General features: G+C 37.8%; 1 protein-coding gene across 2 annotated transcripts in view; it reads left to right on the forward strand.

Moving 5' to 3' along the window:
• LOC104598332 (metal transporter Nramp1-like) overlaps positions 1 to 17,753 on the forward strand; it is a 79,686-nt gene that overhangs the window by 17,426 nt on the left and 44,507 nt on the right. For both annotated transcript variants that reach the window (XM_010260352.3, XM_010260353.3), the window contains exons 5-6: positions 6,153 to 6,231; positions 6,345 to 6,449. In XM_010260352.3, the coding sequence (XP_010258654.1) occupies positions 6,153 to 6,231; positions 6,345 to 6,449 (184 nt within the window). The remainder of the gene's footprint in view (positions 1 to 6,152; positions 6,232 to 6,344; positions 6,450 to 17,753) is intronic.

Consider the following 17,753-nt stretch of genomic DNA (forward strand, 5'->3'; position numbering starts at 1 on the left):
CCCCACTTCTGCCACCTCGGCCTCTCGACACTGCAAATGCTGATTTATCGGAGACATTAGAATCCATAGGTCCAATGGAAGCCCTCCGAAGACGAGCAAACACCTCCTCTAAAGATGGAAGAGCAGATCCCCCTAGTATCTGGGCTCGTACTGGTTCATACTCGGACTTCAGCCCCACCAGAAACCGTGTCACATCAAGCTGCTCTCGCTGTTGCTGTTGAACTTTGACATCAGAAGTGAGAGGATGATAGACATTTAACTCATTACGGATATTCCTCACACTGGCATAGTACTCCTCAAGGCTCTGATTTCCCTATTGCAGATTGAAGTATTCCTGATACAGTTGATATACCCTAGTGGTATTATCCTGACCTGAATACAGTTTCTTAGCATGATCCCACACCTCTTTGGCTGTGTCAAGAAACATGAAGTTCACACTGATTTTGGGTTCCATACTGTTCCACAACCATGTAATGATTTGTGCATCTTCCTGTTCCCAATCTTCATACTCCTAAGAGTTAGCGGGGGGTTTCTCCTCTCTTATATGCTTCACTTTCTTCTTCGCCTTTAGAAAAACCTCTACAGACTTGGCCCAAGGGACATAATTCTCTCCATTCAGTTTAATGGAGGTCAATTGGACATTCAGGTAGTCAGTAGATATCATGACACTAGGTTTACTATCACTGTTATCTGCCATTGCCGAACTCCCTTATCACTGAATTATGAGCACCACACACTACACACTACACACAGACACTTCACCGAAATATGCACACTGATCTCAACAATAATAAATGCTGAGAACTGCAACACCACAAACCCTACTCACCGAAATCTGCACACTGATTTCAGCAGTATTAAATGCTGAAAACTGCAACACCACAACCCCTACTCGCCGAAGACTACACACTGATTTCAGCGATATCAAATGCTGAAAACCACACTTGTAACACCACCAACATTAATCCACAACTACAGAAAGTTTCACCATTAAGTAGACACTATTGCCCTTCGAATCACACACAAACCAAAATAAACCCTAGCATACTGCAATCTGAAAACCCATCATGCGAACTGTACTACACCTCTCATGTATTCCATAACAGAAAATATGCATAAGAAAAAAAACTTTACCTCATCGCCTGAAGGCCAACCACACGAAGGGCTGAGACACCACTGCACCACACGTACTAGCCCTAACTAGGGCTTAGAAACCACAACAATCAATCACCAACGACACAATCGGAGGCATAGGAACCTCCTAGGGAAGAGGGCGATCACTCCTTTTCAGCCCTTTTTCCAGTCTCCAACTCACAGCTGAGAAACCCAAGAGAAACCCTAATTCGAATGCGCAGAAGACAGAATTCTAGCAAGTCTGATTTGTTGAGCCTTGCTCTGATACCATGTTGAAGTTTGACCTGCCCTAGAATTCTGTCTTGTTCGTTGACTGTAAAGTAAAGTAAACAGCAAGAAGTAGGAGAGGAAAGAAGAAGAGAGAAAAGAGAGAAAAGAGAGAAAGGCTGGTTCGAATTAGAGAAAAAAGTTATCCCTAGATTCGGCCAGACCTGTTATTATATTATTAACTTATTGGAAAAGACCTAAGTGCCCTTCTTTAAGTAAGAGACACTCGAACTAACATAACAATACACATCAACATTCTCAACAAGTACAAAGACTAAAATGCCCCTTCACTAACACCGCTAACAAGAGCAAAAGACCATTATAAGGCTGAAATCTAATGGGCTTTGTCTTTTGTTAATCCATTATCCTTAGGCTTCATAGGGTGGCTGAAACCAAGGATCACTTAAACTTATGTGTTGGGCCCATATTGAACCCAATTTGATTGACTTAGGGGTTCATTGAGTTTGATAAGTGGATTCGGCCCATGTGATTTCTTGCATTGGCTGAACCCATATGGACTGATATAAGATCTTTGTGGGTCCCATGCCATATATTATTCAAGCCCAATAAGGCTTGCAATAGTTGTGTTATTGAACCATTAAGTAATGGGTCTTAGCTCATTAACTAGTTAGCCTAGTCACATGACGTGTGCAATGGATCGAATATGAGTATGGATCTCCATATTATCTAATGTAATTAGAGGCCTAACCAAATCAGATTTGGATAGTCCTAATTACATTATAATTGGGGTCTATATATAATATACAAGATGTAGAGATCAACCACTACTACTTATTCTTGCACATTTCTCCTCTACTCTCTAGCTACCCAAAAACTTAGTTCGACCTAGCCTTGGGAAGTTTGCTTTCTCTTTGTTTTTGCTGTGTTTTATTCTGCAAAACATCAGAAAATTGAAGTGGTTTATAGTTGCAAATATCCAAGCTAGTTGGAAAGGGGAATCAACTGAAACTAGTTGCAAGATTGACCTCTTTGCATCAACTGCACTATCTTCAGTTGGGAGGGCGATTTGAGCTTGAATTTTGGGTATGAGCTACCACTTTGGGAGCTGTGCTCTATGGTCTCCATATGAGGTACTCTCAATTTATTTTGAAATCAAATCTGTTTCGATCCAATGCTAGATCAATCCTAGGAGAATTCGATTCTCCAAATTCTGAGAATCTGATTCTCAGGTGTGGACTAAAAAATTTTTGAAATTTGGACAATAAACCTTAGCTGGTTCGGCCAATATATTGATGTTAACAGTCCGTTCAACACACACAACTAAAAACACTAGAGGCTGCAAGACTTAATTCATGCCATTAGCACAAACATGGTGGTGAATTTGTTATCATCAAAACACATGGAATTGACAACAGGTCAACATCATGTACTCCCTAGTAAGTGTGATGGTCTCACCATTTGTTGGTACAATCAGTATGGATGTCTGCCCTACTATAGTACTAGCTTACGAAGATGACCTATCACCATGTGTAGTTGTCTGACTAGCATACCGAGATGTCTGCCCTACAATCACGATTAGCTTCACTTCCTCCTCTACCTCCTGGACCACAGCCTCCACGGCCATTCTAGTTACCTCTCACTTCCATAGTTATTACAACCAGAAACAACTTGGGCAGATTTGTTGGAGACCATGGTTTGCTCATCCAAGCTAGCTCTATGTGGTCTGGAGAACACATCCTCAATAATTGGTAATGTGGGGCTGTCCTAAGATCTATGACCTCACTGTCTCATATTCTGGCTTAACCCCAGATAGAGATTTAGCCATATAGAAGTCATTTCTTTGCTTCTACATCACTAAGACATCAAAACCAATGGGTGGATAATATGGATTAAGCTCCTTGGTCCTCACACGATTGAACCATTTCAGAATGATAAGTGATATATCCAAGTGATGTTATTACTGCCTGAACACATCTTCCTTACTTGCTCTCATATTAATTTAGTTGTATCTAGGAAAATTAATCCATTGCTGGTTTTAGAGTCCATAGAATTCCACAACCATGTTTTATTTTGTGAATTTTCCTGCACCCATTCAGCATACTTCGAAGTACTTGATTCAGGTTTATTTTCAGCCAAATACTTCAGTTTTCCTTTCCCAGTCAAAAAGGCTTACTGATTTTATCCAAATGGCATAATTTTCTCTACCCGTGAGGTTAATTGGTTTCATTTGGACAGGTAGCATGTTTTTTGACACTACGGCAGCCCCCTTTAACTCCATTTAATTACTTTATTTTATTTAGGATAGCTCACCAATCCGATTTCCACTTACAGCAGTATCTTTCACCCTTGTAACAAGAAAAACAACCTGATGCAGCAGCATGCACATGGTTAGATTAGTTTGAGACTCTTCGGAAGCCCAAAAAGAAGCTAACAGATTTGAAGAGAAGGAAGAAATGGTCTGAAAAAGACTCTTGGCCTCATTCTCGTCTTGAAGGAAATTTATGGGAGAAGAATTGGTGAAAACTAAAAGTGGGTTCTACTTGGTTTTTGTTATTTTGAAACTTCCAGATATAGTAATTCTCGTAATGGCAATTTTTAGTAATTTCTGGTGTCTTTAAATTAAGTTAGTTTTAGTTGGATTAGGAAGGTGGTGTTAAAGTTGTTTAGGAGTTGGACTCCTTATTTAAGTGTCCTAATGGGTTAGTTATGTAACTGGAATCTGAAAAGGGACATTCGAATTGGTAAGTTGAGTCTATACATAGAGTCATTGGAATTGGAGTTCAAGAAGAGGGATTTGATGAAATAAAGATTGGTTTTGTGAATTCTGGTTGCTATCAGAAGTTTTTTCTCTTTCCCCCCTCTCTCTATTATTTCTTCTTTTAAGTGATCTATTTCAAAACAAAAAAAGTGATCTATCTCTTTTCTGTTTACCTGAACAGAAAGTTATTCCCTTTCTTCTAATTTCTTCCTCATTCTTTGATGACAGCAAGCATTCTACTTGCTTTACCACCCATATTCTTCATCCCTAATCATTCACCACCCTCATTCATCCCCACAAAGCCCACAATCAGATCCTAAGTTGGTAGGACCCCTACCTGTCCTAGATCACAACCCTATTTCAACTCAATAGAACATCAATACTCACTTGAACAGCAGCTGTTTTCACTAAATCACTATCTTGAGTCACCTGATTGCTTGCTATCTTCAATGCACATGATGGTACAGCACTCACCAATCACCTCACTCAAAATTTCATCACTCCTTTAACTTTTCTGGACTGTACAAACACATTTGATCACTCCGTCTCTGTTTTTCCAGTTAGAGGGCTCATTCACTTAACTTTTCACTGATCAGTAGAAAAGCTGAAAAGGTGCCTTTCAGTTCCCATGTGAAGGAAAAACAAAAAAATAGGTGGAAGAGAGCAGAAAGAAGACTAGAAAAGAAGAACAGTGGCTTTGATACCATGTACAAAACATACCTGGTAGCAGATCTGATCAATGGAAAGCAAAAGAGAAGAGGAAACCTAGTGTGAATCCAAGAATAGGAGAAATCCTGGCTTCTGATTAGGTCGAAAAAATATTAGCCCAATCGGTCAGCATATATTTATATTAATTAATTTGTCATTAAGTTGGGTAATGTACAATAATAACCCTGATTAGTAAAAAATAAGCGATATGACTAAACTACCTTCACTTAAGTTATAACATTTAAAGAATATTAGTACCCCTTTCCTTACAAACTCACATAAAGAATAGAAGAAAAATAAAAAGAAAAGGAACAACAAGAAATAGGAAATCAGCTACTTATTAACAATGGTATTTATTTGAAAAAAGTCTGAATATGCTCATGGTTAAGAAGGAGGTTACTCTTCAGAGCTCTCACAACTATACCCCACAACAAAATGAGGTTGCAGAAAGGAGGAATAGACATTTAATGGAAGTAACTTGAAGACTATTATATAGTATGCATGCGCCTCATTGTTTTTGGGCTAAAGGAGTGTTGGTTTCAGTTTATTTCATTAACCGAATTCTATCTTATGCCTTTACTTGCAGTCTTCCCTTTCTCTCCGTTTCCTTCATCAATCTCCCTTTTAATTTTTATTCCTCTTTGTGTTCGGTTGTGTGTTTCATTGTGTAGGGGTGTCAAATTGGACCAGATTTGGTCCAATATGAGTCCATTACAGATTAGGTCTAATCCAATCCGTTGAATACTCTGGACCATTTTGGATCAGTCCAGTCCAATTCTATTCTGGACCGACCAATCTGTTCAAAATGGTTTTAATTTAGATTGATTCTAACCCAAATCTGGTCTATGACACCTGTATTCGTATATTCTATCAATGGACCAGATACTGATTCAATCTAACCCAATCCAATATAAATCCATTACGGATGGATCAGGTGCAATCCAATCCAATATATACTTTGGACTATTAATTCTGAACTGGTCAAATTCAATGCCTTATTGGTCTGTCCAATCCATTCAAATTGATTTTGATTTGGATGGGGTCCAACCCACAACTGGTCTATTGACACCCCTACATTCTCGTATTGGGTTCACACCATTCCAAACTTGATTCTAAAGCTGTTAAGGTGCTTTCTTTTACGCTTGGTATATGCTTTGACTCATTCTTTTATGGTAACAAAATGACTAATAGTTATTCATCACAAAAAGGGTGTCACTAAACTTAACATACTGGGTTCTTAGTTTTTACAATCATGTATTGTGAATATTAGGAAATCTCTTCACCTGTAATTTTCCCTAGAATAATCCTTTATTTTGTTGGACAGTTACTCTGGATCATCCTAGTGGCATCATGTGCTGCACTCATCATTCAATCCCTTGCAGCTAACCTAGGAGTTGTCACAGGTGTCAAATATCTTTCTGTTGATATTTTATGCAATGCCCCATTATTAATGAATCAGTGTTAGCAGTCTTATTGTCTCTAATCTGCATGTATGTTGAATCTGTACTTCATGCAGGAAAACATTTAGCGGAGCACTGTAGAGCTGAATACCCAAAGGTTCCAAACTTCATCCTATGGCTGCTTGCTGAAATTGCCATAGTTGCATGTGACATTCCTGAAGGTATTACTTCTTCCTCAGATGATTGAATTGAAAATCATTAATCTCATGTGTTGTTTCTGGTGTTATTTTTCTGAAAATAAAACTGGGGCATGGAAATAAATTTAAAGAAAAACCCCACGGGTCCATCTTCACTATAATGCTATGGCCATCAGATGGATGAGCTTCTTTTACCCTCCTCTTAGGCTGCATTTGGTAAGAGTGCAAATGCAAATATGTTCGGTCCATGAAAATGCAATCTTGGTTTGGTTTTGCATTGATAAATTTTGTATTGTGTTTGGCTGTGATGGGTTAAAACATGAATTTCATGACTAGAATCTACCTTTTTGACTGACTAACTTTGAGTGTGAAAGTTTGCTTCCATTTTTTGGAAGCAAAACAAATTTACTTTCCTTTTCAGTACAAAAAAGTATTTTATGTATTCTTACCAAATGCTTGTATAATTGAATTGGAATGCAAATTCACTTCGGTTCAGCATTTACACACTTTTCAAATGCAGCCTACTAAAATATTTGTTCATGGTAAGACAGGATTATCATGTATACCAGGTTTTGTGACTGAGGTATAAATATTTACTAAATGATGCAGGATAACCCAAAAATAGAATGACCCTACAAATCTTGTACAAACTTGAAAATATTTCATAGAATAAGAAAGGAGAAAAAGAAGAGATGGATGATATGAGAAGATGGGGGAGTATGGATAAAGTCTTACTGCTCAAGGTCTTTAAAACCGAACGGGACAGGGACCCATTCTGGGGTCCGGTTCCTGGGTCGAATGGTCCGACTGTTCGAACCGAACGGATGACCCATTCTAACAAAAAATAAAAATAATAAAAAAATAAAAAAAAGTAAAAATTGGCCAAAAACTGTTGTCTGGGTCAACGGGTCGATGGTTCGACCGCCTGGGTCAGTGGTTCGCTGACAAAATCAACTGTTTTTGGCCAAAAAGCAGTTCTGGGCTGAAATGGAACCGGTCAGGTGACCAGTTCCCGGTTCTTGGGTCCAACCGTCTGGTCCGGTCTGGTTTTGGAAACATTGTTACTGCTCTAATCCAAGCCATCATTTACCAGCTGATGCAAGATAACCCCATAAAGAACGGTGTACTACACTGTGCACACCTGAAGATGTTTAATGTGTTTTTGACATGGAACTATGATAAGAAAAAAGGAGAGATGTAAAGGACAGATAAGATCTGGGGATATGGAAAATGTCTTGCTATCTTAATTCCAATTCCTTTGGGTGAGTCTCACCAAGAAAGTAAATATTGTGCCTCACTACCCTAAGACAAGTCCTTTCTCATGGAAAAACAAAGTTGTGGATAAAAGTTTAAGTTCATTTATTTGAATGAAAACAAGATAGGTTGTGCCTCTTATAGGGTGTGACTAGGGTTCTTAACTTGCACAACAAGCAACTGAACGAAGAAAAATCTTTAAAAGAGAAAAAAACATGAAATATCTTTTTGATGTAGGGCTCTCCCTGCTTTCTAAAACTGGGAATGCTGGGGGCTCATTTTTGGGTTAGACTTGGGGTTACCTTTTGGGTGAGCAAATAAAGGCCTGAACCTACATGCAGTTGGGTGCAGCCCCATCCATCTTATCTAGATAGCTTTCAAAGCTTAACCCAGGCCTATCTAAACTATGAAAATAAAGCTGATTACAGCCGCACAAAGCTTTTTATGGCAATATGCCAATATCAACAAGCTACATATGTGTATAGAAATCAATAGAAACAATAATAAGTAGAAGAAATTAGCTAGAAGGGAGAAAAAAGAGAGAGCAGATTGACAGGAGAAAGAATAATGGGTCATGCTGGTTTGTTGCCCCTATTTGTTTTATCTCAAACTTTACAAGCAAAGACTATACTGCATGTGGTCACTTATCTCTCAATACATCATCACTTCTAATGATGCACAGAACAAATATGTTCTATTTATTTTTACAGCAGAAATCATCAAAACCAAGTATAAAATTGAACTGGAAAAGATGGAAATAAAGCAAGCAAGCAAGCTGCTGCTGGATTTCTGGGTAAAATATATTCAGATCTAATCTTATTATATGCTGGGTGGATGCCTTATAAAGTAGGACAACAACAACTTAAAATGAAAGTACAATAGTATCTTAATAGCTTAAAATAAAAGTACAAGTGTACCCCTGTCAAAAAATCACTAAAATAACCTATTTTATTGCTAGTAAACCTTGATAACAAATTCAGAGTCCTTCTAATAACAACAAATCAACAAAAATGTTATAATTAACTGAGAAACAACTAGAAATCATCAAAGTTAACAGAAAAAACAATTAGATAGTTAAATCAGAAGCATTGCTGCTTCCCTTTCTTCATCTCTTCATAGTTCAGACTTGTCACATGCCTCTTCATACTTGAACACTGCAGCGTCTCCATTAGTCCCCTCGATTCGAAGAGGCTTATCCTTGAATTTTATACAGCTGGCATAGGCTGAAAACCCTGGATATATTCATTGGAGTATGTAGGCCCACCACATAGGCGAAATATATTGAAGTTACTATTTGTGAGAGAAAAGGTGTTTGGTGGAGTTATTCTACCAACTTTGTGAAGTTTGAAAGTCAGTGGGCAAACTTGTTTACCAAAAGTTTTGAGTCTGGTTAGAGAGAATCATATCTTCAATAAGTAATAACTGATAATAAACTAGAATCTATAATAAGCTGGGGCTATTTGATATTTGTGCTCCAGCTTGTGGATGAACACTGATAGGCTATTAGTGGGTGAGGTGAGGGGTACGTGGGTCTTTATATTCTTATCAGTGATTTAAAAGGCATGCCTAGGCGCACAGGCAAGGCACATTTTAGGGTAGGCGCCTCGCCCAGGTCCTAGACACAGCAGTTTCAAAAGGCGCATGCTTGGTCCGCCTAGGTGTGTGCCTGATGCGCCTAGCGCCTTGGCCCAAGCATGCGCCTTTTGAAAATTGTATGTGTTTTTTTTTTTGCTTTTTTTGATCCTAACGGTTGGGCTGAGGGCAGACCTGGACCCCCGACCATGCCTCTCAAGGCAAGCCCAAACAAGTCCATGTTTGAGTCTTAAATTCTTAATTCTCACACAAAAAATAACGATTTTATAATTTTAATTGCCTTTTAAGAAAATATTTTATTAAGATGAATGAATGAACAACATCAGCAAATCGCTCACTCACTGAAGCTCCGAGAACCCCTTATTTGCTAATGTTGTTCATTCATTCATCTTAATAAAATATCTTCTTAAAAGGCAATTAAAATTAGCAATCATTACTTTTTGTGTGAGAATTAAGAATTTAAGACCCAAACATGGACTTGTTTGGGATTTGCCTCGAGGGGCATGGCACAAAGGTGACTCGCAGAATCAGGAATGTAATATTGTTTTACATCACATTAGTTACTTGAAGTAATGCAATTGAGAAATAAAGGAGATTGTGGGCTTTACATGCTAGAAAATGTTTTATATGTTTGATTTAATTTTAAATTTTCATTTGAATATGCTTTATATGTTATGTTTATGTATTTTTTGAATTTTTTGACATTGTTTTTTTATTTTTAAGCAAATTTTTGGTATTTTTACGCCTTGCTTCAAAAAGGCGCATGCCTCACCTTGCACCTCTTCCTTCGGGTGCAAATTGGCCCTTGCACCTTTTTTGTACCTTGTGCTTTTAAAACGCTGATTCTTATTTTACTTTATTTGCATTACTTAAATTTTGTTCCACTTCATAAGAGTTAAACTGACATTTTCTTCTACTCAAAGAGTCTATATTGTTTCCTGACCTGCAAGAGTAGAAGGGCTGGAAGAGAAGAGAAAACAGTAGAGAAGAGAGAATGAGTGAGTGGCAAAAGTGTTCTCAGCCAGCCCTAAAGAATAATACATGAATGGACAAGTATACTCTTGATTAGTGAAGGGACACTTAAATAAAAAAGCAACCAATCTGGGCCCGATAACTTTATGCCCAACTTAACAATAATATAAATAACATAAACATAAGAATTGGCCCACACACTTAATCATTCATTACAACACTCCTTAAGTTGAGCATGGATGTCCATCATGCCTAGCTTGCCTAGAAGACCATAGAACCTTACTGAAGAGGGGCTTTTGGATAGAGCCATGGTTCGTAATTTTGATTTCAATACTAATGGACATTTCATCATGTAGAGATGGAGATATCTTGGAGATAATTCGGTAATTTCATTAAGATATTTGGAAAATCTAAAAAATTAGTAAAGTTTTCCAGAAACATGGAATTAGTTAATAAACCTTCGAGGAATCATTAGAAGAAATATAATTGCACACTCAAGGCTCAAAAAACCATAGCAAAGAACCTTACTGAAGGGGGGCTTTTGGATAGAGCCATGGTTTGTAATTTTGATTTCAATACTAATGGACATTTCATCATGTAGAGATGAAGATATCTTGGAGATAATTCGGTAATTTCGCTAAGATATTTGGAAAATCCAAAAAATTAGTTAAGTTTTCTAGAAACATGGAATTAGTTAATAAACCTTCAAGGAATCTTTAGAAGAAATATAATTGCACGCTCAAGGCTCAAATAGGAGAAAATTAAGAGACTTGGGTGGTATTCGGTAGTGCCGAACCAACCACCGAATGTTGAAAAACTTGCTTTTTCATAACTCAGTGGTCATTTGGTTGTACCTTCGAATGCTACCACCAAACACTGAATGTAACTCTGAATTCTTCAGATAGTGAGCCACCTCTGAGCGTGTTCAAAGGTAGCACACGAAATACTTTTTATTGTATTGTCCCTTTCAAAGTTCAAGAAATTCAAAATTACCCCTGTGTACTCTCAACCCAACCATAAAAGCCTTTTTGGCATTTTACCATTGTTCTTCCATTACCGAATGTAATGGCGATTAGCGAACGTTGTCAGTGTTCAAGCTTGAAAAAACTAGAGGTGGTTTATTTCTCTATTTTATAAACCTCTTATATTTTTTACATTTTTATTATATTTTTATTTATTTTTATTGTTTTACCTTTTTATAGTTTTTAATATTTATAATTATATTTAGTATATTTTATTTTCATTTTATATTATTTTTTAATAATATGATATGATTTATTTTTTTTAATTTTTTATTATATAATGCATTTTTTTTATTTTTACTTTTTTATTATAATTATAATAACTTTTTTCACTAATTTATCTCTTTTGCATTTTTTATTTTATATGATTTTTACTATTTATTAATTTTATGACAAATTTTACTATTTTATTATTTTTTTACTATTTTATCTCTTTTTACATTATTTTATTAGTTATCCTTCTCTTTAAATAATTCCTACAATTTTTATATTATTTTTTATTGTTAAATGATCTATTTTATATATTTAATTTTTATTACCATTATTTTTTATTTTTCTACATTTGGTTATGTTGATAATATTTTTTACTATTTTATCATTTTTATATTACTTTTTATTATTGATATTATTTTTTGATTTTATCATATTTTATATTTTGTATTATTTTTGTAATTTTTTAATAATATGTTACTACTCTAATCATTGTCATTTACTTTTATTTAAATAATGACTTTGAGGGGTAAATTTGTAAAATGCAAACTGCTTAGACGTCACAATATTCAGGTTACTAAACATGTATTACTTTCAAAGCTTTTTCAGAGTTTTTTTTTTTTTTTTTTTTTTTTTTGCTTTTCAGACTTTGGGCTTCAAATTTATTGAACACCACCTTAAATAGATATCTTTCTCTATCTCTCTTTTAGCCTTTTAGTTATCTTCTCTTAATCAAATATGTATTACTTTCCATTTTGACTTTTGTCTTTTTTTGTTACTATATGCTTTGATTAGATTGAGAATACTCTTTTGTTGTTATATGCATTTTTCTTTTTCTTTTGAACTATTGTGACTTAGTAAGTCAGTCATATGAAAATAATAAGCCAAATCCACTCACCAATTCTCCCCTAGTTCTTTTAGAAATATACTTTTAAAAAATTATGATGATTTTAATGAAATATCAAAAAGTTTTTAGTAATGTTCTTACATTTTAAACGTTAAATATATATTCTATTATTGAAATCTAAAATATCGCCAAAACATTTGCAAAATGTTGGGGATATTTGGAGAAAAAATATTCCCAGAGAATTTTGTATTGCCACTTAGCAAGATGAGATATATCAGGGATATTTCACAAAATATTGTTGATATTGTTAATCATGGTTAGAGCATTTGTAAGTTGCTTCTTTGAAGGTGTGTAGGGAATACAAAGTTCACCAAAGATGATCTTCTCCCTTACAATGTTTGTCAACCTCAATATGCTTGATTTTGTCATGCTGTACGGGATTCTTTGCAATATTAATTGCAGCCTTGTTGCAATACAACTTGAGGGGACAATTTTCCTTCATTCCTAACTCACCAAGGAGAGCTCTGAGCCACAACAGTTTAGCAACACCATGTGCTATAAGCTCTATAGTTAGCCTCTGCACTAGATCTAGCAACTACATTCTGCTTCTTCTCCAGGTGACCAAGTTCCCACCAACAAATATATGTATGCATTCTGTCTCCAATGGACCTTTCCTAGTCTGCATCAGTATGGTCCTCTATCTCAAGTTTGTCATGTTTTTTGAACAAGATTCCTTTTCTTGGACAACTCTTTAGATATATGAGGATTTTCTCAACCACTCTCATGTGAGGTATCTTGGGAGCATGTATAAACTAACTCACCATGTGAACTGCATAAACTATATCTGGTTGGGTAGGAGACAAGTAGATCAATTTTCCCACCAATCTCTGATATTTTTCCTTGTTTGTATAATCTTCACCAACATACTCCTGTAGTCCATGATTTTGTTTCATAGGAGTATCGAGAAGTCTACTTCCCATCATGCCTCACTAGATCAGGGGTATAGAGTGCGAAGATGGCTTTAAGGGTGCCCGATGCGTGATCAGAGTGCTTTAGGGAAGCCATGACCAGTTGTACCTAAATACCATAGTGACACGTATGCCACCTTTGGAGAAAGCTTAAGATCGTACTCCAATGACCTTGTGGTTTTGAGGGACATGTGTACTAAGGGGAGGAATAGATAGAATCTGTTCCCAAACACTGCTTGAGCTGGCAAATATTCCAAATTCTTTCTTCTTGCAACGTAACCCTTTTCTTCACTTCTATAATAAGGGAAACCACCCTCTGTGAGGGGGATCCAATCTCATTCTATTCCCAACTAAGTCCCATTAACTTCCCCTTAGTGGCATTTTCCTATCTGCTTCCAAGACTCTAAGTCCATTCTTATTTTTTATCAATAACAGAATGGATTTCATTAACATAAAGAGGTATTACAAAGATGAGAGGGGAGATAAACTCTCTTAGCTCCACCAATAAGGAAGAAAAAATTGCAACATAACCCAAAAAGATTACTTCTTCCCACCTCATGCTTTGTCAAAGCTTCGGCCAAGCAATTAGAATCTCTCTTAATCCAATGTAGCTGAATTTCCACTCCTTGAGTCAGAAACCTGAACTTCCTTTTTTCATTAAAGTAGTCCCACCATCCCACCATCCCATCTCCTCATCCCTTTAAAGCCAACCAATGAGAAGCTTTGAGTCTCCTTCAATTATCAGCTTAGAAATATTTAATTCCTTAGCTTTCTTAATTCCTTCCATCGTAGCATGGATTTTTGCTCTCACGAATCATCCTCTCCAATAGGGCCTGAGATAAAAGGTCTAATTATGCCATCCTCATCTCTGAAGGCACCTCCAATTCTTGAGGGTCCAAGATTACCTTCACTACTACCATCAAAGTTCAGTTTGGTAAAACCATTAGTTGGAGGGGTCCAGGACGGTCTTATAACAGCTTCTAAGGGAGCAGAGACAACCACTTCACTCCACTTACTCATCAGATCAGCAGTAGATACTCCTTCAAAATTTTTCGAAGTCACCATTCACCCAATGGATCACCATGGTTGTAATCATTTCAATCAGAGCATCCCTACCTCTTTCTTGATCAGCAAAAAGTCTTTGATTTCTTTCTTCCCATATTGTCCAGCACATTTCAGCTCTCGTACTCCTCCATACAATTCTGCCCCTTCTTTTCTGCCAACTAACAAAGGTAGGATGAAACAAACTTTGTACGTTTGGTGGGGCATTCCACCTGCACCCAAATAAAGAGAGAAACCAATTCTAAATCGGAAAAACAAAAGGATAGGGGATTGTTAACAGGTGTATTATATGTACTGTACACAGGCTTAGTACCCGCAGGGGTATTTTCGTAATTCTGTAGACATTGTTATGTACGGCCAGAATAGTATAAATAGAAAGCTTCACTCGACTGAAGCTAAGTTTTGTTGAGGCCTTAACTCAGTTGCCTCTTATTCTTCTTCCTCTTCTCCTTCTTCTTTCCTTCTTTTCTCCTTCTTCTTTTCTTCTTCTTCTTGGTCTCTTGCTCAACATGGTATCAGAGCAGGTCCGTCCAGGCCTAGAAAACAACTAGCTGAGGTCTCTCTCTACTGCTGTGAAGGAGCTATAGTACTGATGCTTGAAGACAAGGAAGAGGAAGCTTTTCTAGTGCTGCGGTTAGTCTCCACTGCCGAGTAGGGCTCTGCTACAAGTATGCTGACTGTTCAAGTTCCTAGCATAGAAAAAGGGTTCGGCTACATGTATTTTTTTCTGGTAACTGGGTTGCTTCGGCTAAGAGGACTGTAGAAATCCATCCCAGATGTTCGAAGGAAGGCTCTGACCTGAAGGGAAGTTCGAGTTCATGACTGTACTGCCTATTGCTGGTACTGAACCTTTTTTTTTTCCCTGTTTATGGCTTCTTGCACGACTGTTAATGTCCTAGAATCTGAGTAGGGACTGTTCCCCTTCCTCCGATTGTATGTTGCCCTAGTCTGCTCTCTAAGGGGCTGTTGATGAACCCTAGAACTTGAGTGACTGTTCGGCTGCCCTGGAAAGTGGATATCAGCCGATTAGGTGTGGTGAATCACCACTTGTATTGCTGTTCCTACTGTGTTTTTTTTGGGGCTGAGAAGCTGTATCAAAGTTGTGAACTGTAGGTCATTCAGACCTGGTTTGTGCAGTTCGTATATTATTCTGTGGACTCCTACACAGTGTAGGTCATAAACCCTAGTACTGCAGCTGCAGTGTTTGTGCTTGGTTCTCTGTGAGGCCGAAAATCAGCAAGTGTCTAGTTGTGGACTGTTGCAGCTCTGTAAGACTGTGCTTTGGTTTTGTGTATTTCTAAACTGAGAATCATGAGTAGTAAAGATTCAGCTACATCCGAAATCTCTACAATGCTGAATGGAATGAGTGGGAATAGTGACCTATCCTTCCCTATGGCTGTTGTTCCTCTTGACGGGTTAAACTACCTAGAGTGGTCAAGGGGGATCAAGCTATACATAACTGCAAGGGGAAAAGTAGGCTACATAATGGAAGAATCAAAGAACCACCTTCTGGAAATGCAGAGCATGATAGATGGGATCAGGAGAACAGTATGGTTATGTCATGGCTTTTGATCTCCATGCAATCGCAAATAAGGAAGAACTTCATGTGGGCTGAAACTGCAAATGAGATCTGGGATCAGGCAAAGTCCACATATTCTGAACTTCGACACTATGCCAAAATTTATCAACTGCAAGCAGCTTCATCTACTTGTAAACAGGGGGAGAGGAGTTTATCAATTTATTACTCTTGACCTGACAACTGTTTGGAAGGAGCTGGACCATTACCAGAATATTGAGCGGAAGTGTGAGGAAGATGCAAAATTGTATAAGAAACTTGTCTCACAGCAAAGGGTGTTTTCCTTTTTACATGGTCTCAATCCTATCTATGAACCCATCAGAGTACAAATTCTAAGTTCTAAGGATCTTCCTTCAATTCATGAGGTCTATGCACTTGTCTAGTCTGAAGAGAGCAGAAGGAACTTAATGAACAGCACCGGAGGGGATGCAATTGTATTGGCGGCAAAGGGGGGTCCCTCTACTAGTGGTGGACCTTCTTTCAAGAGAGGGGATCTCCAGAAGAAAGCAGAAGATAAGGAAAAATTGTGGTGCACTAATTGTCAGAAGCCCCGACACACCAAAGATACTTGTTGGGATCTCCATGGGAAACCGAAGTGGGCTCAGGATTTACCTAAGAAGCAAGGCTCAGATGGTATTAGAAGACCCGGGCAGCAAGGTACCAAGAAACACCACATGGCCAATATGGTTACTCGGGAGAATCAGCCCTCCACCTCCACTGTGACTCAACCACCACATGGCCAACATAACTACTCTGGATCCGACCCAAGGGAGGATATTGTCAACTCCTTCTATGACCATTTGGAGCTTTATGGTAGAACAATTCGCCAGATGGATGCTCCTCCCACCACCTCTTTTGCATCCACATCAGGTAATCCTGCCACAGCTTTCCATGTTGCTTCTCACGACCTTGACTCTCCATGGATCATTGATTCTGGAGCGTCAAAACACATGACTGGTATGTCCTCTTTCTTCCAAACTTATCACCCTCTTTCCGGAAGAGATAAAGTGAGACTAGCTGATAGATTATACTCTCCCATAGCTGGTCAAGGATCTCTCTCTCTTCCCCTTGGCCTTACTCTTTCTAATGTTCTTCATGTTCTAAAATTTCCTATGAATTTGTTTTCAGTCAGTAGTGTTACAAATTCCTTAAACTGTTCTGTGACTTTTTTCCCTTCCTATTGTGTGATTCAGGATCTGGCCTCGGGGAGGACGATTGGTAGGGGTCGTATGGTTGGACTCTATATGCTGGAGAATACGGCTGGCCTTCTTGTTACAGAGTCTATGAGTCAGTTCAGAAAGAGTAAAACGTATTTATGGCATTGTCGTTTGGGTCACTTGTCTTTTGAGTCGTTGAAAGTTGTTTTCCCAGAACTGTTTAAGTCCGTGTCTGTTTCCAATTTTTCTTGTCAAACGTGTCAGTTAAGCAAGCATTGTAGAACTCAATTTCCTCAAAGAAATAGTAAATCTGAGTTTCCTTTTCACATTGTGCATTCGGATGTGTGGGGCCCTGTTACTTTACCTTCTGAGAGTGGCTACAAGTACTTTATTACCTTCATTGACGATTATTCCAGATACACTTGGGTATATCCAATGCGAACTCGTGAGGAAGTACCAAAAATTATCCAAGATTTTTAGCGGATGGTCTTCGCCCAATTTTAGACCGAAATTCAAATATTTCAATCAGACAATGCAAAAGAATTTTTTCATAGTGACCTCACGGAGTTCTTTGCTTCACATGGCTCACTTCACCGGAGCTCTTGTGCCCGCACGCCACAACAAAATGGTGTGGCTGAACGGAAGAACCGTCACCTTCTTGAAGTGG

The sequence above is a fragment of the Nelumbo nucifera genome, chromosome 7, assembly GCF_055504915.1.
Source record: "Nelumbo nucifera cultivar China Antique chromosome 7, China Antique-T2T, whole genome shotgun sequence".
In the NCBI taxonomy this organism is placed as follows: Eukaryota; Viridiplantae; Streptophyta; class Magnoliopsida; order Proteales; family Nelumbonaceae; genus Nelumbo; species Nelumbo nucifera.